General features: G+C 40.3%; 1 protein-coding gene and 1 pseudogene across 4 annotated transcripts in view; one reads left to right on the top strand and one right to left on the bottom strand.

The window, feature by feature from the left end:
• The window catches only part of MRPS17 (mitochondrial ribosomal protein S17), a 97,817-nt gene that overhangs the window by 11,718 nt on the left and 64,511 nt on the right, over window positions 1-21,588 (top strand). For 3 of the 4 annotated variants that reach the window (XM_034988766.1, XM_034988765.1, XM_034988769.1), the window contains one exon: window positions 1,440-1,528. The exons of the other annotated variant lie outside the window; for it this stretch is intronic. In XM_034988766.1, coding sequence (XP_034844657.1) covers window positions 1,442-1,528 — 87 coding nt within the window. In that variant the 5' untranslated portion in view covers window positions 1,440-1,441. Of the gene's footprint in view, window positions 1-1,439; window positions 1,529-21,588 lie in introns of those variants that run through there. 4 annotated transcript variants of the gene reach the window in all.
• LOC117999223 lies at window positions 7,821-8,777 on the bottom strand (annotated as a pseudogene).

Below are 21,588 nucleotides of genomic sequence, written 5' to 3'. Positions count from 1 at the left end.
GAGTGGCTGCCCCTGAGAAGCAGAAATCATTCTTGTGGATAGCCATTGGCTCCTGAGGTTCTATCAGAGATGAGGCACCTTTAATACCTGAGAGTGACTATTCTCCATAAGGCACTGGAAAATCAGCTTTCAGGGACTGACACGGACACTGAAGCTGTTAGTAATAGTGTATCTACTGATGTCCTTCTAGAAGAGAGCAAAGCTTTGGTTATATTACAACTTAAGAACTGCAAAGAGGTGTAGTAATCCTGGTGGAGGACTGAATCCAGGTACTCAAAAAAGAAGGTAAACATTCTGAAAAATGAGAAGAGTGACATCTCCTTTGTGTATTATTAGATCATCTTAAAAAGAGTAAAGGAAAGAAGATCTCTGGAGTTTGAGTTTGGGGATGAATTTATCCCCTTAAAGAATAAGATTAGTCCCGGGTGCCTGGGTGGCTCAGCTGGTTAAGCAACTGCCTTCGGCTCAGGTCATGATCCTGGAGTCCCTGGATCGAGTCCCGCATCGGGCTCCCTGCTCGGCGGGGAGTCTGCTTCTCCCTCTGCCCTCTTCCCTCTCATGCTGTCTGTCTCTCATTCTCTCTCTCTCAAATAAATAAATAAAATCTTAAAAAAAAAAAAGAATAAGATTAGTCCTCAACATGTTTTCTGTATCAGCTCATCTCAGTAGTTCTCATTTCCTACTTAGAATCACTTGGAGACTTTAGAATTTAAAATGCTGTTTCCCAGGCCCACCCCAGACCAATTTGTATAATACTGGATTTATCCAAATCTCTGGGCTAGTTGGGTGATGGGTATTAAGGAGGGCACTTGTTATGATGAGCACTGGATGTTGTATGTAAGTCATGAATCACTGAATTCCACTCCTGAAACCAATATCCCACTATATGTTAACTAACTAGAATTTAAATAAAAATTAAAAAAAAACAAAAACAAAAACAAATCTCTGGGAATAGGGGCTGAGCATTGGCATTTTTTAAAAAAAATCCCCAGGTTGGGGCGCCTGGGTGGTTCAGTCGTTAGGCGTCTGCCTTTGGCTCAGGTCGTGATCCCAGGGTCGTGGGATGGAGCCCCGCATCGGGCTCCCTGCTCAGTGGGAGGCCTGCCTCTCCCTCTCTCACTCCCCTTGCTTGTGTTCCTTCTCTCACTGTGTCTCTCTCTGTCAAATAAATAAATAAAATCTTTAAAAAAAAAAAAAACCCAGTTTGTGTAGTCAGGGCTAAAAACCACTGAGCTTTCTTGAGCTTCCCATATGCCACAATAAGAGAAAGAGAAAATCTTACATTGAATTCCTCAATAAGTTATCCAGCTTTTAAGCTTATGTCCTAAAGGGCTTCTCTCTAAACTGTCTGCCATTCTAACAGGAAACAAAAATTCCAAGAGTTAGTTTCAGCATTATTACCATGTATTTACCAGATGCTTCTTTTTTCTTTTTCCCAGTTATGCCCTCTCACAATGCTATACTTTCCCAAGGGGGGAACATGGAGGAGAAAGAAATGAGTGATGGATCACAGATAGTCAGGTCTCAGGTAAGTTCAGTTTTACTCTCTGAAATGCTGTTACAGTTCTAAGAATATGGGTACTTTTATTTTTCAATTCTCAGAAGTGAATCCAGAGCCCTTTAGACTCTTGGGACAGATAATTTCTATAGGATGTTTCCCATTCACCTTATATACCCTTTATAGCTCTTCTCTCCTTCCAGCATTTTTAGCAGATCATGGGCTCATGTCTGGGCTAGATATTGTATAAGAAACAAAAGAAACTATAGACTATCTTTTGATCATCCATCACTTAAACAACTCACCAGACTTTAAACAACACTTGCCATTCTCTCTGTAAACAATCAGCGATGCCCAGGTCACAATGACTGCTTGGAGCTAATGGCATTATTAAATATGCCTGAGGACATCTGCCAGGAGTTAATGTTTATCAAGAATCTGTTGTACCTCTTGCAAAACCTGTTTAAGCCTATTGTTACTGTTCTATAATTTGATTAAGTATTTATGTAAGCTGATGAGGTAGAACTATGACGAGGAGTTGTTTCTGTGAAAACTAGTTGAATGCTTTGGAAAGACCTTATAAATGCCAGTCACTTTCTAAAAAATTGCTATCAAATTATGTGTGAGCAAACTGTAACACACTGAAGGAAAATCATAAAAATCTTAGAGGATTCTACACCTATATTAGTTCCCAAGTGTCCCTTGCTTGTTGCATTTTAATGAAACAGAAACTGATGCATTATGGGTATGGACATATGATCATTAAAATCACTCTCAGAAAAGGTTTCATTTCACATCAAAAGATGAGCACATGAATATACAATTATATATTTCAAATTAAAATGTTTAAGATATCTTCTATGGATCTCAACTTTAGCTTTTTAGCTTAACACACCAGATACTAGTATCAGTTGCTTCAAATAGGAGGACATCTCTTGTTCCAAATTATATGAGATAAACATTATCTGTAGGTAGCCAATAAACTCATCGGAGGAGATTTTTACACACCTAAACCACACAACATTTAAAAAAATGTAATGTTGGGGGCGCCTGGGTGGCTCAGTTTGTTAAGCGACTGCCTTCGGCTCACGTCATGATCCCGGAGTCCCAGGATCGAGTCCCGCATCGGGCTCCCTGCTCAACGGGGAGTCTGCTTCTCCCTCTGACCCTCCTCCCTCTCATGCTCTCTGTCTCTCATTCTTTCTCTCTCAAATAAATAAGTAAAATCTTTAAAAAAAAAAATGTAATGTTGGACTGCTACTAAGAATACAAAATACAACAAATACAAGAGGTACTCAGAGAAAGGAGAAATTTTATTGAGACTAGAAGGATGAGGGTAGACTTCATAAAGAAGGTGGAGTTTGAATTTGTGCTGATACTGGTTAGATTTGAAGATTAAAGAAGACGGGGCCATTGCAGACAGGAAATAAAATTTATGCAAGAGCAGGGACAATAAGGAGACTGTCAGCTCGAGTTGAGCATTTATTTGGAATGTTACTGCTTTGGGATCTTTGGGTTGCAGGGAATAGATTCAGTTTACTCTTAATTATAAGACTCCCCACAGACAGGACTAGAAAGACATCAAGAACTAAAGTGATATATCTGCCTCTTGGCATTCTAGCCGAAGGAGTTTGTTTTAATTCTCCAGAACGACTTATTATGTTAAGAAAGAAGATGGTTCATTCAACAAGTATTTTTTGAGCAGCTACAACATGCCAGAAATTGTTCTTTCCATCAGATATACATCACTAAGCAAAATAGGTATTCCTAAATCCAAGTTGCTTATAGTGTAACAGAAACAGTCACTCAACAAATATAGTAAGAATTGCAAATTAAGATGTTTATTACACAAAATAAGAATAAGGTGCTGTGAATGTGCATTAGAGAATCAGGGAAGAAAGTCTCTAGGGAAGTGAAATTTAAGGTCAGATGTGAAGGATATATAAGAGTTATAAAAACTAAGTGGGGAAAAAAAGCATTTTAGGCATGTGGTAAATATTATGTGTAAAAACCATGGGTATATTTAAGAAGTTAAAAGGCCACCATTGTTGGAATGGAGGAAGGGAGAGAATGACTTGAGATAAGCTTGGGGAAGTATGCATGGCCTAAGTATACAGGCCCTTGTGGCCATGAAGAAAAGCTTGGGTTTTATTCTAAATGTAGTAGAAAGCCTTGCAAGGAAGTTAAGCAGGATAGTAAAATTAACTGAATTCTACTTTAAAAATCACCCAGGTGTGGGGTGCCTAGGTGACTCAGTTGGTTAAGTGTCCGACTCTTGGTTTCAGCTCAGGTCGTGATCTTGAGGTCGTGTGATCAAGCCCCTCATTGGGCTCTGTGCTCAGCATGGAGTCTGCTTCAGATTCTCTCTCCCTCTCCCTCCTGCTCTGTCAAATAAATAAATAAAATCTTAAAAAAAAAAAAAATCACCCAGGTGTGTGTTATATGACAAGTGAATTTGTGAGCAGCAAGAAAGGAAGGAGGAGAAATCCACTTAGGAAGCTACTGCCATATTGATATGATAGAAAATAATAGCTTAAAACTAGAAGGTGGAGAAAAATAGGTGGATTTGAGGGCTTTGCTTTGGGAAACAGCAGAGATTAGCAAGAGTGGTAAAGGCAAAGGAAGAAAAAAGGTGATTTCAAAAAGATGTAGCCCAGGAAGTGGCAGGGTAATAGTAAATCAGATCATGTCACTGCTCTGCTCAAAATGCATGGTTCCCATTTTACTCAGAGTGAAAGCCAAAGTCTTCATGATGGCCCAGACAGTCCTACGGAATCTGGGCCTGTTACCCCTCTAACTTCATCATTTACTTTTCTACCCCTTGCTCATTCCACTCTAGCCACGGTGGTCACATTCTTCTTCCTTGAACATGCCACACACACTGTTGCCTTAGGGCCTTTGTACTGCTAACTTTTCAAGTCTTTTTTTCAAATATCACCTCTCCGGTGACATCTTTCCTGACCATCCTTTGTAAAGTTGCAACTGCCTCACCCCTCACTTTGTCAGACCCTCTTACTCTACTCTTCTTTTATCTTCTAACATAATGTATAATTTACCCAGTTACCATGTTTTTTGTCTACTTTCCCCTGCTAGAATGTAAGTAAGTTTCATAAGGGTGGGAAATTTTAGTCTTCCCTCCTCCCCCGTATATCTCAAGCACCATGATTGTCACATAGGAAGTACTAAATATTTCTTGAACAAATAGGAATTGGCATATTATAAAGATTGCATCTCAGACCAGTGGTGAAAAGATAGTTTATTCAATAATTGATGCGGACATTTCTGGGGAGCCATCTGGAAAAAGGTAAAGTTGAATCCATACCTCATACTTTACATTAGGATAGTCCTCAAATGGATCAAAGATTTAAATGTGAAAAATTAAGCCATAAAAATTTTATAAGAGGGGCGCCTGGGCCGCTTAGTGGGTTAAGCGTCAGCCTTTGCCTCAGGTCATGATTCCAGAGTCCTGGGATCAACCCCCACGTCGAGCTTCCTGCTTACCAGGAGAGTCTGCTTCTCCCTTTCCCTCTGCCCCTACCACTGCTCATGCTCACTTTCTCTCTCTCTCTTTCTCTCACTTTCTCTCTTAAATAAATAAATAAAATCTTTAAAAAAAAATTATAAGAAAAAAATGAAAGATGTAAGACCAGACACCATAAAACTCCTAGAAGAAAACAAAGGTGGTAAGCTCCTTGGCATCCGTCTTAGTGATATTTTTTGGGATCTGACTCCAGAAGCAATGGCTACAAAAGCAAAAATAAACAAATGGGACTCCACCAAACCAAAAGGCTTCTGCACAGGGAAAGAAACCATCAACAAAATAAAAAAGGAACCTACTGAGTGGGAGAAGATATTTGCAATCACATATCAGATAAGAGGTTAATACCCAGAACATACAGAGAACTCATATAGGTCAGTAACAAAAAAACCCAAACAATCCGATTTAAAAAATGAGCAGAGGATCTGAATAGACATTTTTTCCAAAGAAGACATACAGACCAATGAAAAGATGCTCAACATCACTAATCATTAGGGAAATGCAAGCCAAAACCACAGTGAGATATTACCTCACACCTGTCAGAATGACTGTTATCAAAAAGATAAAAATTAACAAGAGTTGGCAAGGCTGTAGAGTTGTTGGTGAAACTACATTAGTGCAGCCACTGTGGAAAACAGTATGGAGGTTGCTCAAAAAATTAAAAATAGGGGGCACCTGGGTGGCTCAGTCATTAAGCGTCTGCCTTCGGCTCAGGTCATGATCCCAGAGTCCTGGGATCGAGCCCCGCATCGGGCTCCCTGCTCGGCAGGAAGCCTGCTTCTCCCTCTCCCACTCCTCCTGCTTGTGTTCCCTCTCTCGCTGTGTCTCTCTCTATCAAATAAATAAAATCTTAAAAAAAATTTTTTTTTAAATAGAACTACCATACAATCCAGCAATTCCACTTCTGGGTATCTATATGAAGAAAACAAAAACACAAATTCAAAAAGATATATGCCCCCCCTATGTTCTTTATAGCATTGTTTATAATAGCCAAGATATGGAATCAACCTAAATGTCCCTCAGTGGATGAATGGATAAAGAAGATGCAGTGTGTGTGTGTGTGTGTGTGTGTGTGTATAACAATGGAATACTATTTGGCCATAAAAAGGAATGCAGTCTGAGAGAAGTTAAGATGGTGGAGTAGTAGGGGGACCCTGAGCTTGCCTCGTCCGTTGAACACAGCTAGATCAAATCATTTTGAACACCTAGGAAATCAGTCTGAGGTTTAAGAAAACAATCTGCACAATTGGAGGGAGCAAACATGGGAGATGCGAGGTTCAGAGTCATGAATTGGGGGAGAGAAAAGCTGTGATGCCACGAAGGTGAGGGAACCCTTTTTGTGGAGCAAAGTCAGGAAGAGAGGGAGAGAGTGCGAGAGAGAGCAGCATGTAGTGTTCGTACAATACACCATGGTGAGGGGATCCCCTGGGTCGCACTGGAAGAGATCACTCCCCTTCCTGGAGTACATTTGGAAGAGGGTATTTTGCCTCTCTAAGGACAAAGGGCGCACAGGGAGCCAGTGAGCAGCCGTTCAGCAGCAGGGACAGAGAGGCATGGGCAGACCTGGTCACAGCTTTTCTCTGTGCATCACAATAGACTCCAGCCACTGTGCATACGTCATGCAACTGCTTTTCTGGGACAGAACAGTGCCAGGTGCACTGTGAGGCTCTCCTCCAGGGGAGGGGAGCAGGTCAGAGCCTTGCCAGGCCCTTTAAGATTTGAAGTTCTGAATCCCAACCACCAGCCAGAGATAAAACAGGAGAATTGTGAACCGGGCATGCCAACAGCTGGGCACAGACAAGTTGAGGGCAGTAATCTGACCAAAGCCTAGAACACAGGCGCTTGTTCCCTTTTCTGTGAGGGCCTCCTGAACAGCGGCAGCCCCAAGTTTCCCCCTCCGCAGACAGACAGGGAGGCACCATCTTCACCCTCCCTGCCGACCAGCACTGTCAGACTTCAGAGAGAAACAGCACCTCCAGTGGAGGCTGGAGTCCCTTACACCAAACCCCATCCCCTGCTCCCTGCAGGGGCATCTTTCCAAGGGCAGGTCTAACTGTGACCCAGCACAGCTGGCCTCTCCCTCAGAAGACCAACACAGGCACCCCTGAATGTACCAGGTCTGATGATCGTAGAGTGCTCCAACGCATCAGCATCAGTTCTGGTAGAAATAGGACCAGGCTTGCTTTCTTTCTTTCTTTCTTTCTTTTAAATTAATTTTTTATATAGTATTTTATTTTATTTTTTATCTTTATTTTTTGTTGGGGATTAGACTTATAGTTTTAGATTGTTGGCTTCATCAGGCTTATAGTTGTTTTTCTGTTTGTTTGTTTATAGACAACTCATTATTTAATGAGTCTCATCTGGGGACAGAAAGGGGAGGTCGGCCAGCCCTCTTCACGTGGTTTTGTGCAGTTAAGTCCTTCAAAGGACCAAGAGTGAAATCAAGTCATTTCTCCTCCTGAATTTTTCCTTCTTATTTTTCTTTGTTGTAAGGTATATATATATAAATGTATGAGTATAGGGACATTTTTATAAAAGAGAAGGGATCTCCTGTGAGGGAGGAAATCAGACAATAAATCCAAAAACACTATGGAAATTACAAATCTGAACTTGGGGGAGGGTGGGAGGCAACACGCTCGTTTCACAGAGCCCTTCCTTACACGCCATGCAGCTGTCCTCAAAAGTGGGAATGGAACAGACCAGACACTTCAGCTGCAGGACGGAGCCGGGGTCTGGGCTTCAGAGCTGTTCATGTCTTTGGGATTGGGCTGGGCATCAAGCACCTTATCTGGAATAGGCCAGAGAAGGTAAGTCCAGTTTGGTTTTCAAGGCTTTAGTCAGCTCCGTGGCCAGCAGCTGGTGGAGGGACATGCCTTTGTGTGCATACACCCAGTTCTTCCCCATCCAGTCGTAGTGCTTGGGCCCACTGAAGGGTGAAGTTAACCAGGTCTGCTTGTTTGGGGTCTGCTTGTTGATCAGGTAGGTTCCTAGATCTCCACCCAGTTTAACTGTTAAAACACCACTCCCAAAGGAGACATCATAGTCTTCCAATGTGTAAGGTTTGTCTGCGAGGTCTTTGAAAAACTCTGCTAAGGAATCCAGTGTCTTCTCCGCCAGTCTTTCATAGGTGGTCTCATCCAGAGAGCCAGGGTCGCCCGAAGTTCCCGCTGTCCTCATATCAAACAGACACTCTGCTTTTTGACAGTCATGATCTGATTGAGGTGGTGGAGGTTGACTAATGTGGCTGGGTACGCGGGTCGCTCTGTTCCCGATGTGCAGGCCCCAGGGGCCATAGAGCGGGGCGTTCCTCATCGGTCCTGGGGGCCGGTGCCCACGGGGACTGAGCCCAGGGGTGCTGAGCGGCGCCCCAGCATCCTCATGCTGCTCCCAGTCTGCAGCCGCTCCACCCTCCCGCTCTGGGGACGTGGCGGTGACACCTGGTGGCTATGGGTGGCAGGCGTCAGGGTTCGGCTCCTCTCTAGGCTTATAGGTTTTTCTTTGTTTCGTTTATGTTCCTTTTCCTTTTCTCCTTTCTTGGATGAGGTCTTTTTTTTAACCAGGTTTATCTTAACAAACAAATCAAACCACACCACACGCTACTGCAAGCAAGGAGGAACTGTGTAGAAGACTCACCTGAGGGAAAGAGCAGCCAAAACACAACATCAGAATGCACACAGCATACACCAGAAACACTTACTGAAGCACCAGGTTGTGGACAGTGTATGACCCCTTCTTAATACAGTATTACTCTCAGGAGCAGGAAACATAACAAGCTTTCATAACACAAAAAAACCCCCAGAAACCTACACATAATAACAAGATGGAGGAATTCTCCCTGAAAGAAAGATCAAGAAGAAATCACAGCCAGGGATTTGCTCAAAACAGAAATAAGCAATATAGATGAACAAGAATTTAGAGCAACAGTCAAGAATACTACCTGGGCTTGAAAGAAGCATAGAAGACACCAGAGAAACCCTGGCAGAAGAGATAAAAGACCTAAAAACTAGTCAGGCCAAAATAAGAAATGCTATAAATAACTGACATGCAAAACTGACTGGATGTAACCACAATGAGGATGGAAGCAGAGGATCAGTAGGTGATATAGAAGATAAAATTATGGAAAATACTGAAGCTGAAAAAAAGAGGGAAAGGAAACTATTAGATCACTAAAGTAGATTTAGGGAACACAGCAATTCCACAAAGCACAATAATATCTGTATCATAGGAGTTCCAAAAGAAGAGCAGGAAAAGGGGGCAGAAGGTTTATTTGAACAAATTACAGCTGAGGACTTCCCTAATCTGGGGAAGGAAACAGGTATTCAAGTCCAAGAGGCACAGAGAACTCCCCTCAAAAATCAACAAAAACAGGTCCACACCAAGACATGGTGAAGCTTGCAAAATACAAAGATAATGAGAATTCCGAGACAGCTGGAGACAAAAGGTCCTTAAACTACATGGGTAGCCACATAAGGTTAACAGCAGACCTGTCCACAGAAACTTGGCAGTCCAGAAAGAAGTGGCATGATATATTCAACGTGCTAAATGGGAAAAATATACAGCCAAGAATACTTTATCCTGCAAAGTTAATCTATTCAGAATAGAAGGATAGATAGAGTTTCCAAGACAAGCAAAAACTAAAGTTGTTCAAGAATGCTAAACCAGCTCTGCAAGAAATACTAAAGGGGACCCTTTGAGCACAAGAGAGAGACCAAAAGCAACAAAGACTAGAAGGAAAGAGAAATCTACAAGAACGGTGACTTTTACGGGTAATACAGTGGCACCAAATTCATATCTATCAATAATTACTCTGAATATAGATGGACTAAATGCTCCAATCAAAAGACATAGGGATTCAAAAAGGATTAAAAAAAAAAAAAGACCCATCACTATGCTGCTTACAAGAGACTCATTTTAGACCCAAAGTCACCTCCACATTGAAAGTGAAGGAGTAGAGAACCATCTGTCACCCTAATGGACATCAAAAGAAAGCTGGAGTAGTAATCCTTGTATCAGACAAACTAGATTTTAAACCAAATACTGTAATAAGAGATGCAGAAGGCACTATATCATAACAAAGGGGTACATCCAACAAGATCTAACCACTGTAAATATTTATGCACTCAACTTGGAAGCAGCCAAATATATAAATCAATAACAAGCTTAAAGAAACTCATTGATAATAATACAATAATAGGGGACTTTAACACCCCCTTCACAGCAATGGACAGATCATCTAAGCAGAAGATCAACAAAGAAACAACGGCTTTGAATAACACACTGGACCAAATGGACTTAACAGACATATTCAGAGCATTTCATCCTAAAGCAGCAGAATATACATTCTTTTTGCATGCATATGGAACATTCTCCAGAATAGATCACATACTGGGTCACAAATCAGGCCTCAACCCATACAAAAAGGTTGAGATCATACCAGGCATATTTTCAGACCACAATGCTATGAAACTTGAAGTCAACCACAAAAAAAATTTGGAAAGACCACAAATACATGGAGGTCAAAGAACATCCTACTTAAGAATGAATGGGTTAACCAAGAAATTAAAGAAGAAATTTAAAAAATACATGGAAACAAATGAAAATGAAGAAACAACAGTCCAAAGCCTTTGGGATGTAGCAAAGGCAGTCCTGAGAGGGAAGTATATAGAAATCCAGGCCCTTCTCAAGAAACAAGAAAAGTCTCAAATACACAACCTAACCTTACACTTAAAGGAGCTGGAGAAAATATAGCAAATAAAGCCTAAATCCAGCAGGAGAAGGGAAAATTAAGATTAGAGCAGAAATAAATAATATAGAAATAAAAAAAGAGAGTAGAACAGATCAATGAAACTAGGAGCTGATTCTTTGAAAGAATTAACAAAATTGATACACCCCTAGCCACACTTATCAAAAAGAAAAGAGAAGGACCCAAATAAATAAAATCACAAATGAGAGAGGAGAGATCATAACCAACATGGCAGAAATACAAACAATTGTAAGAGAATAATATGAAAAATTATATGCCAACAAATGGGGCAATCAGAAAGAAATGGATGAATTCCTAGAAACTCATAAACTACTAGTGAAACAAGAAGATATAGAAAACCTGAACAGACCCATAACCAGCAAGGAAATTGAAGCAGTAATCAAAAATCTCCCAACAAACAAGAGTTCAGGGCCAGACGGCTTCCCAGGGGAATTCTACCAAACATTTAAAGAATAATTAATACCTATTCTCTGAAGCTGTTCCACAAAATACAAATGGAAGGAAAACTTCCAAGCTCATTCTATGAGTCCAGCATTACCTTGATTCCAAAACCAGACAAAGACCTCACTAAAAAGAGAATTACAGACCAATATCCCTGATGAGCATGGATACAAAAATTCTCAACAAGATACTAGCAAAAGGATCCAACCATACATTAAAAGAATTATTCACCACCACCAAGTGGGATTTATCCCTGGGCTTCAGGGATGGTTCAACATCTGCAAATCAATCAGTTTGATACACCACATTAATAAAAGAAAGGATAAGAACCATATGATCCCCTCAATAAATGCAGAAAAAGCATTTGACAAAATACAGCATTCTTTCTTGATTAAAAACCTTCAAGAAAGTAGGGGTAGAAGGAACATACCTCAACATCATAAAAGCCATATACAAAAGACCCATAGCAAATACCATCCTCAATGGGGGAAAACTGAGAGCTTTTCCCCTAAGGTCAGGAATACAACAGAAATGTCCACTCTCACCACTGTTGTTCAAGATAGTACTGGAAGTCCTAACCTCAGCAATAAGACAACAAAAAGAAATAAAAGGCATCCAAATCAACCAAGAAGAAGCCAAACTTTTACTTTTCGCAGACAACATGATCCTCTATGTAGAAAACCCAAAAGGCTCCACCAAAAAAGTGCTAGAACTGATACAAGAATTCAGTAAAGTGGCAGGATATAAAATCAATGCACAGAAGTCAGTTGTATTTCTATACACCAACAGTGAAGCAGCAGAAAGAGAAATCAAGCAACTGATCCCATTTACAATCGAACCAAAAACCATAGATACTTAGGAATAAACCTAACTAAAGAGGTAAAAGGTCTGTACTCTGAAAACTGGAACACTTATGAATATTGAGGAAGACACAAATTGAAAAACATTCCATGCTATGGATTGGAAGAACAAATATTGTTAAAATGTCTATGCTAAAAGAAGATGTGGTTCATATATACAATGGAATATTACTCAGCCATCAGAAAGGATGAATACCCACCATTTGCATCGACATGGATGGAACTAGAGGGGATTATGCTAAGTGAAATAAGTCAAACAGAGAAAGACAATTACCATATGATTTCACTCATATGTGGAACATAAGAAATAGCGGGAAGGACCACAGGGGAAGGGAGGGAAAACTGAATGGGAAGAAATCAGAGAGGGAGACAAACCATGGGAGTCTCATGAGAGACAGAGAGACAGAGGCAGAGGGAGAAGCAGGCTCCCCGCGGAGCAGGGAGCCCGATGCGGGACTCGATCCCAGGACCCTGGGATCATGACCTGAGCCGAAGGCAGACGCTTAACCAACTGAGCCACCCAGGCGTCCCAGGCCTCAATGTCTCTTGATACAATGTGTATCAAAGTCATATTGTAAAGAAAGTGTTTCTGATGGGAGATGTTTTGGCCATTTTTCTGAAAATGCAACTTGTCACACACTCATACCAGCAGTATAAGAGAGTGCCTGTTTCCCCAAAAGCTTTGTGAAGAGACTATGTTACTAAGCTTGTGGATTAGTGATAAAATATCAAGCTTTCTCTAGTTTTAATTTAAATTTCTTCTGTTATGAGTATAGATGAACATATTACTTGTGTTTGAGATATGAATTTTCTTTTCTGTGAATTGTCCTTTTATGTTGTCAACTTTTTAATTGGACTCCTTTTCTCTTATTGATTTAGAGGAGTGTTTTGTATATTTCAAAGATTAGCCCACAGTTAATTTGAGTGGCAAAATATTTTTCTTCATTTGACAATGTCTTTTTATTTTGCTTATAGTTTCTTTTGTCATGCAGATTTTTTGGATATTTTTAAGGAGTTGAACCCATCAATCGTTTCTTTTATGGCTTCTGGATTCCCAGTAATAAAGTCTTTCCTCAGTGAAGGTTATAAAGAAATTCTCCCATGGTTTGTCTCCCATTTCTTATTGAAGTATAATTGAGATAGATTGTTAGCTTCAGGTGTACAACATAATGATTCCACATTTGTATACATTGAAAAATGGTAACCATATTAAGTCTATTACCATCTGTCACCATACAAAGTGACCACACTTTTTCTCTGATGAAAACTTTTAAGATTTACTTTCTTAGCAACTTTCAAATCTGCAATACAGTATTATTGACTATAGTCCCCCTGCTATACATTACATCCCCATGTTTTGATTTAATTAATTATTTAATTTGCAGTTTCTTTTATTTAAATTTTAGGTAGTTACCATACAGTGCAATATTGGTTTCTGGAATAGAATTCAGTGATTCATCACTTTACATACATTACTAGTGCTCATCATAAAAAGTGTCCTCCTTAATACCCATCTCCCATTTAGCCCATCTTCCACCAACCTCTCCCCATCAACCCTAGTTTGTTCTCTACTCAAAGTGTCTCTTATGGCTTGTTTCCCTCTCTTCTTTTTTTCTTTCCCCCTTTCCCATAGGTTCATCTGTTTTCTTTCTTGAATTCCACATATGAGTGAGATCATATAGTATTTGTCTTTCTCTGACTGACTTATTTCACTTAGCATAATATACTCTAGCTCCATCCACATCATTGCAAGTGGTAAGATTTCATTCTTTTTTTCTTTTTTTAAAGATTTTATTTATTTATTTGGCAGCGATGAGCACAAGCAGAGGGAGTGGCTGGCGGAGGGAGAAGCAGGCTCACGGCTGGGCAAGCCCGATGTGGGACTTGATCCCAGGACTCTGGGATCATGACCTGAGCTGAAGGCAGACACTTAACTGAGCCACACAGGCATCCCAAGTTTTCATTCTTTTTGATAGTTGAGTCATATTCCATATATATATGAAGAAGCCCACCTGGAGAGGAACTAATGCTCACAGCTGAGTCCTGCCCAAATTGCAGATTTGTAAGCAAAACATGATAATTGCTGTTTTAATCCCCTATTATTTGGTTTATTACACACCCCATTGATAGATAGATTATCTGTCTATCAATAGATAACTGTTACAGATTTTGGTACCTGGAATGGGGTACTGTCAAAACAGAGACCTAGAACATATGGCATTGGCTTTTTAACAGAGCTAATTGAGCAACAGAGGATTGAAAGGAAAAGACAGTGAAATCATAAAGGGCTTCAAGGAGAGTTAGTGGAAGCCTAAAGGACCTTTGTCAGAGCTTAAAAGCTAGTAAAGAAAATGTTGTTATGAGCTGGGTAAAAGGAAACCTTCAAAGAAGAAATATTGGGCAACATTATCACCTTTATAACAAGGAAAATAGAAAATATACTTACAAGCTCAATGATCTATCTAAGGAGATTTTCAAGTAGAAAATTGAAAGCCCCAACTGTTTTAGGGTTCTGGATACCTAAAGCAAAATGTAAAAGAAAAAGCATAGGCTAAAAAAAGAACTGTTAAATATAAAGAAACTAGGAGTTACTGGGTTTGGAAATTAAAGTTTCTCGTTCACACCTCTCAACATGTGCACAGTTCAGCTGCATTTTAGAATTTCGACAAACTGCTGTTTTCTTGAGTGGGGGTGTCTCCAGTGGTTATTTCTGTGCCTTTCCCACCTTGTAAATGGGGGGGGGGGTTTGAGGATGGGGCCAAATAACTACTTCTTTATTTCACCAGTCATGATATAGAAAGCATTCAAGGAACCATACCTGAGGATCTACACTCTAAGATCCTGATCTGTATGTGGACCTAATTTAGATGACGAGATCCTGGACTTCAAGCCAGGATATGGAATGAAACTTGGGGGTCTTGGGGAAGAAGATGGGTGCTTTTTGTATGTGGGAAGGATGTGAATTTTTTTTTTTTTTAAGTAAGCTCATATCCAGGGCGTCTGGGTGGCTCAGTTGGTTAAGCGACTGCCTTCGGCTCAGGTCATGATCCTGGAGTCCCTGGATCGAGTCCCGCATCGGGCTCCCTGCTTGGCAGGGAGTCTGCTTCTCCCTCTGACCCTCCCCCCTCTCATGTACTCGCTCTCTCTCTCTCAAATAAATAAATAAAATCTTTAAAAAAAAAAAAAAGTAAGCTCATATCCAGAGTGGAGCCCAATGTAGGGCTTGAACTCACAACCCTGAGATCAAGAACTGAGCTGAGATCAAGAGTAACTGAGCCACCCAGGCACCCCTGAGTTTTTATATTCTGGAAGGTAGACTGTGGCAGAGAGTATTTTCCAAAAATGGCATAATTTCTCCCATCCCACAGGCTCCTCTTATAATGTAACTTTAAAACTTCATCAAGAGGTGAGGGACTGTCTCTTCCCCTTGGATCTGGGCAGGCTTGTGACTATAGGAGAAGTGAGTGATGTGACCACTGAGGGTGGATCATAAAAGGTGATTCTCTTGTGAATTTTATACTCAGGATCCAACTACCATGTCATGAAGAAGCCAAAGCAGGCTGTTCAAAGGCCCATATGGAAAGAGACTGAGGCCCCTGACTGAGCACCCATCTGACAGCCAGCACCAACTTGTCAACCATATGAGCAAGCCATCTTAAAATTGAATCTTATGGCCCAAAGTTGAGCCACCCCAGCTGAAACCAAATGGGACAAAGATAAGCTAGCCCCACTGAGTCCTGCCTGTGTTCCGGATTTTGTGAGCAAAATAAATGGTGGTTGTTGTTTTGAGCTACTAAATTTTGGGGTAGTTTACATCCTGTAACAATATATTGTTATAAGATGTAAATTAATAGAACCCTTATAAGAGATCAGTTTAACAATATATATCAGAATTCCAGATCCATAGATTCTTTTACTGGATATCTTTGGGAAATTGATTCTTCAGATAGACTTGTTCACAGTTACAAAATAATATACATACAAGATAATTCATTGTAACATTATTTATAATAGCAAGAGTAGAAAACAGCTAAAATGTTTAATAGATTAATTAAATGTGTAACTGTTCAGTGAAAAAAGCAAAAATGTGAAAGAGTATCTGTAGTACACTATTTTTTTTGCGTAAGAAAGAAGAGGAGGGGCGCCTGGGTGGCTCAGTTGGTTAAGCGACTGCCTTCAGCTCAGGTCATGATCCTGGAGTCCCGGGATCGAGTCCCGCATTGGGCTCCCTGCTCTGCAGGGAGTCTGCTTCTCCCTCTGACCCTCCCCCCTCTCATGTGCTCTCTCTCATTCTCTCTCTCAAATAAATAAATAAAATCTTTAAAAAAAAAAAAAAAAGAAAGAAGAGGAAATAAAAGCATATATATACATGTATTTGCTCATTTGAGCAAAAAGGAACACCAGAAGGTTGAAATTTAGTCTGAGATTGGTTGCCAATAGGGCTTGAATGAGAATGGGTGAAAAAAAGACAGATGAAAGGGTTGGGGGTTGTTGGTTGTTGAGGAAAAGGAGGGAGAATGGGAGGAGGGCCTAAAATTGAATGCTAGCAAAAACAAATGAACCAAACTGTATTTCAAATTACTGACATGGCCACACTGAAGGAAACAGGAAAAGGAGTTAACCTTTAAAGCTAAATAGTTGGGACTCTTACCCCAGAGGCTAAAAGCAAAGCAACTGTGAACACTGAACTGGTAGGCTTCTTTTGTGCAGAGGCATGAGTTAGCATGAAAAGAGAAGAGGATAGAATGAACTCTGCCACGTTGGATTAGAATTAGAGGTATCAGTGTGAACTCATGGGTCTTAATACATATAGCTATGTGTAGAAATGATTGTGGTGTTGTGTGTGTGTGTTCATGTATACATACATCATTACATACATATCTCTATTTCCCAGATACAACCACTGAGGGGCCTAGAAGCGATAATATCCCAGTAGCATTGAACATACCTAGTGCCCATATCTTAGTTTTTAAATGCCATTCTCCATTAAAAGGAACTAGACATAACACTCAGTATTTGACCAAGAGAACAGAGCATGAGACACTGCAACCCTGCAGATCCTCTAGTTAGAAGCAGAGCCACTCAGTATTTGACCATTAGAAGGAACCAGGGATCGTTGGAGAAATGGCTAATTCCAGCTGTGAGGCAAAAAAGCACAAAATGTACCTTGAAAGGATGTTTTTCTGTACCCAAAAGTAAAATGCTCAAAAAATGATAAGGATATGTCAAAAAGACATGGAAGCCAGTTTGAATGGCTCATACCGGCTAATCTAGGACAATCTGAGCAGTAAAATAAGTAGTGATAACAAATGATTATAACTCATTGAATATAAGTGAATAAATCCACCCAATATAAATTAATTAATGAATAAGAAGGGAAACCTCTTCATCACAGTAGAAAGCCAACTTATACAAAGAATGATAGATTTAAAAAAGCACCATTTAGCAACTATCATAATTATAATTGATTCAGGCAAGAAGTATCAGTGCTAAAACTACTGGATAAAAGTTTGAGGAAGAACAAAATATTTACACAGTCTCAAAGTATCTCCCCCACAAGATACTTATTAATTACAGGATGAAATAGTAATTTTGCAGCGGATATTACTGGTAGATAACCACTTTAATGACATTACCAAAGTTAACATTGCCAGGAATGGAACTAGTCAATAATGTGCCTCCTGATGATTCACTGACAAGAATCGAGTATCCGTACTATCCCTGCCAAAAGTGTATGGTGTGAATCTACTCATGAGGAGACATTAAAGAAGCCCAAACTGAGGTTTATTCTCAAAATAACTAGCCTGTCCTTTCCCAAATATCTGTTATAAAATGTAAAGAAAGGTTTAGTAACTTGCAGATTAAAGGAGACAAAAGATAGAAGACAAATGCAGTGCACCATCTTGAATTTTCTTTTGTTATAAAGGACATTTAGTGGAATCTGAATAAGTATATGGTTTAGACAACAGTACTGTATCAATGTTAATTTCCTGATTTTGATCACTGTGCTATTGTTATGTAAGAGAATTCCTTGTTTTTAAAATATAGGCATACCTTGGAGATATGATGGGTTCGGTTTCAGACTACTGCAATAAAGCAACTATCAAATGGGAAAAAAAAAAGAGAATTCCTTGTTTTTAGAGAATAAACACTGAATTTTTTAGAGGCAATGGGACATCATATTTGCAACTTTTAAACAGTCTAGAAAAATTATAGAAAAAAGGAGAGAAGAGGAATTTTTTTTTATTCTTGCAACTTTTCTTTAAGTCTGAAATTATTGTCAAAATTTTTTGAGTTTAAAAACAATAATGAAGCCATATCCTAATATGTCTGAAATGGTAAGATTTCCAGCATTAAATTGTTAAGTTAAAAAACAATGTATACAGGGCGCCTGGGTGGCTCAGTTGGTTGGGCGACTGCTTTCGGCTCAGGTCATGATCCTGGAGTCCCTGGATCGAGTCCCGCATCGGGCTCCCTGCTCAGCGGGGAGCCTGCTTCTCCCTCTGACCCTCCCCCCTCTCATGTGCTCTCTCTCTCTCATTCTCTCTGTCTCAAATAAATAAATAAAATCCTTAAAAAACAAAACAAAACAATGTATACATTACCTCTGAGGTTAAAAAAAAAAAAGTGGGAGGAAATGAGAATCCATATTCATATTTGCATAAAGAATTCTGGGGAAATACACTAAAAACTATGAATAGTGATTGGGTGTAAGAGCTGGATAGAGAGGAAAGAAGCCTGGGAGAGTGCTTTTTTTTTTTTCACCAAGTACTTTTTTTATGTTTTTATATTAATATAAATTAATATTCTAATTAAAAATAGAATTCAAATAAGGATATTTTTTAAAAGAAGAAAAAAAGAGAAGAAACTGGCAACCCAAATGGAAGATCATCATTAGAATATATAGAAGGAGGGGCTCCTGGGTGGCTCAGTCGGTTGAGCGTCTGCCTTTGGCTCAGGTCATGATCCCAGTGTCCTGGGATCAAGCCCCATATTGGGCTCCGTGCTCGGCAGGGAGCCTGCTTCTCCCTCTCCCTCTGCCTGCCTGTCTGCCTACTTGTGATCTCTCTCTCTCTCTGTCAAATAAATAAAATCTTTAAAAATAGATATACAGGGAAAGTACTAATTAAAATAGCCAAAAAAGGAACTACAAAGGCAGATATTAAAGAATGTAGACTATTAATTCCTTGTTTTCTTCACCCTGGTGCTACCCTTAAGAAGCATGGGGAAAGTAGAATGGAAATTAGAAATAAAAATCACAGAGAGAAAATATTCATAAATGCAGAAAAGACATTTTTGTGGTATGATGGTAAGAGCATAGGCTTTAGAATAAGATCAAAGATGAAATCCAGTTCCTGCTATTTATTAGCTGTATGTTCTTGGATAAATTATTTAATTTCTTCCAGCCTTGGTGATTCATCTCTAAATTGCCTATGTCACTTAATTGAAATATATTTTAGGAAGATATGTTATCAAAGCATGAAAATTAATTTAAGTAAAATGCTACTGCTGTACTTAAATATTGACTGTTAACTTATGGGCGACAAAGCACTTATTTGTAACACCACACTCATTCTAAAGAGTATTATACCCATGAAATGGGTGGTATTTTGGAGGGATTAGGTAGTAAGGGAAGAGGGGGAGGTATATATTGGTTCTATGTGCCTGTGTTTATATGTGTGTGTATCTTAGGGCAAAAGTATTATTAAAAAGCATTGACAGTGGAGGACAGGGAGGAGCAAGATGGTGGAGGAGTAGGAGACCTGGGTTTCGTCTGGTCCCAGGAATTCAGCTGGATAGGGATCAAACCATTCTGAACACCTACAAACTCAACAGGAGATCGAAGAAAAGAATAGCAGCAACTCTCTAATCAGAAAAGCAACCACTTTCTGGAAGGTAGGACATGCGGAGAAGTGAATCCAAGGCAATATTCGGGAAGATAGACGGCGGGGGAGGGGGCCTCTGTCGGCCGCTTCTGGCAAGTGATAGAGCCCCGGAGCACAAAATCGGAACTTTTAGAAGTCGGCTCCGCTGAGGGACGTCGGTCCAGTGGCTAAGCGGGGACTAGAACCCTCGTGGGGACAGTGTAGTCTCAGGACCCTCGGGGTCACAGGAAGACCGGGGGTGCCTGAGTGCGGCAGAGCTCCCAGGTATCAGAGCAGGGAAGCCGGCTGCAGAGACGGAGCCCAGGCGCGGGCTCTCAGCTCGGGGTTGCCATAAACCGTGATCCGCGGCACAGTCGGGCCACTGCTCCTCCAGCAGGGACCCAACAAGCGGCAGATCCGGGGAGACCCCCCTTCCTTCCCCGGAAGGAGCGACCCGGGAGTGCACCGCAGGGACCTACTGGGTTTGGAGACTCCACACGGCGTCGGGTGCCAGAGATAGAGATGCTCGGTCACAGGCCGAGTGAGCACTGAGTGCCGCCGGAGACGGAGGAGACAGGAGTAATTGACTGCTTTTCTCTGGGGGCGCACTGAGGAGTGGGGCCCCGAGTTCTCAGCTCCTCCGGGGCGGAGATTGGGAGGCTGCCATTTTCACTCTCGTCCTCCAAAGCTGTACGGAAAGCTTGCAGGGAAGAAAAGCTCCCGAGAGCAAATCTGAGCAGATTACTTAGCCCGGACGGGCAAAGGCGGGGCAATTCCACCTCCGGCAAAGACATTTGGAAACAACGGCAACAGGCCCCTCCCCCAGAAGATCAGCAAGAACAGCCAGCCAAGACCAAGTTTACCGATCAATGAAATGGCAGAACTCCAGCGCTAGGGGAATACTGCACATAGAATTCATGGCTTTTTTCCCATGATTCTTTAGTCTTTCAAAGTTATTTTTTTTAACTTTCTTTTTCTTTTTTTTTTTATTTTTTCCCGTTTTCAACCAACATCTTATCAATTCCTTTTTTTAAAAATCTTTTTTATTTTTCATTTTTAGAGTCATATTCTATCCCTTCATAGTAGTTAACCTTATTTTTGGTATATATATATATATATGTAAGTTGTTCTCTCTTTAAAATTTTGGAATATAGTTTCCTCTAATAGACCAAAATATACCCTAAATCTCTAGTGTATGGCTTTATTCTAGTCTCCTGCCTGATCACATTCCTCCCCCCCTTTTTAAAAAATCCTTTTCTTTCTTTTTTCAACCAACTTCTTCTCAATTCCTTTTATAAAATCTTGTATAATTTTCACATTTACAGTCATATTCCATCCCTTCATCATATTTACCCTTATTTTTGTACATATATAAGTTTTTCTTTCTTTAAAATTTTGGGAGGCACTTTCTTCTAACAGACCAAAATACGCCCAAATCTAGTGTGTGGCACTGATCTATGCATCAGCCTGATCATATTTAATCATATTCTGTTTTCTTTTTGTTTTTCTTGTTTGTTTTTATCTTTTTTTTTTTTTAATCTTTTTCCTTTCTTTCCCTTTCTTTTCCCCCAGTTTCAGGTCTCTTCTGATTTGTTTAGTATATATTTTTTCTGGGGACGTTT

The sequence above is a fragment of the Mirounga leonina genome, unplaced genomic scaffold (genome assembly GCF_011800145.1).
Source record: "Mirounga leonina isolate KUSES-001 unplaced genomic scaffold, KU_Mleo_1.0 Mir_454, whole genome shotgun sequence".
In the NCBI taxonomy this organism is placed as follows: domain Eukaryota; kingdom Metazoa; phylum Chordata; class Mammalia; order Carnivora; family Phocidae; genus Mirounga; species Mirounga leonina.
This window is presented reverse-complemented; position numbering and strand designations above follow the sequence as displayed.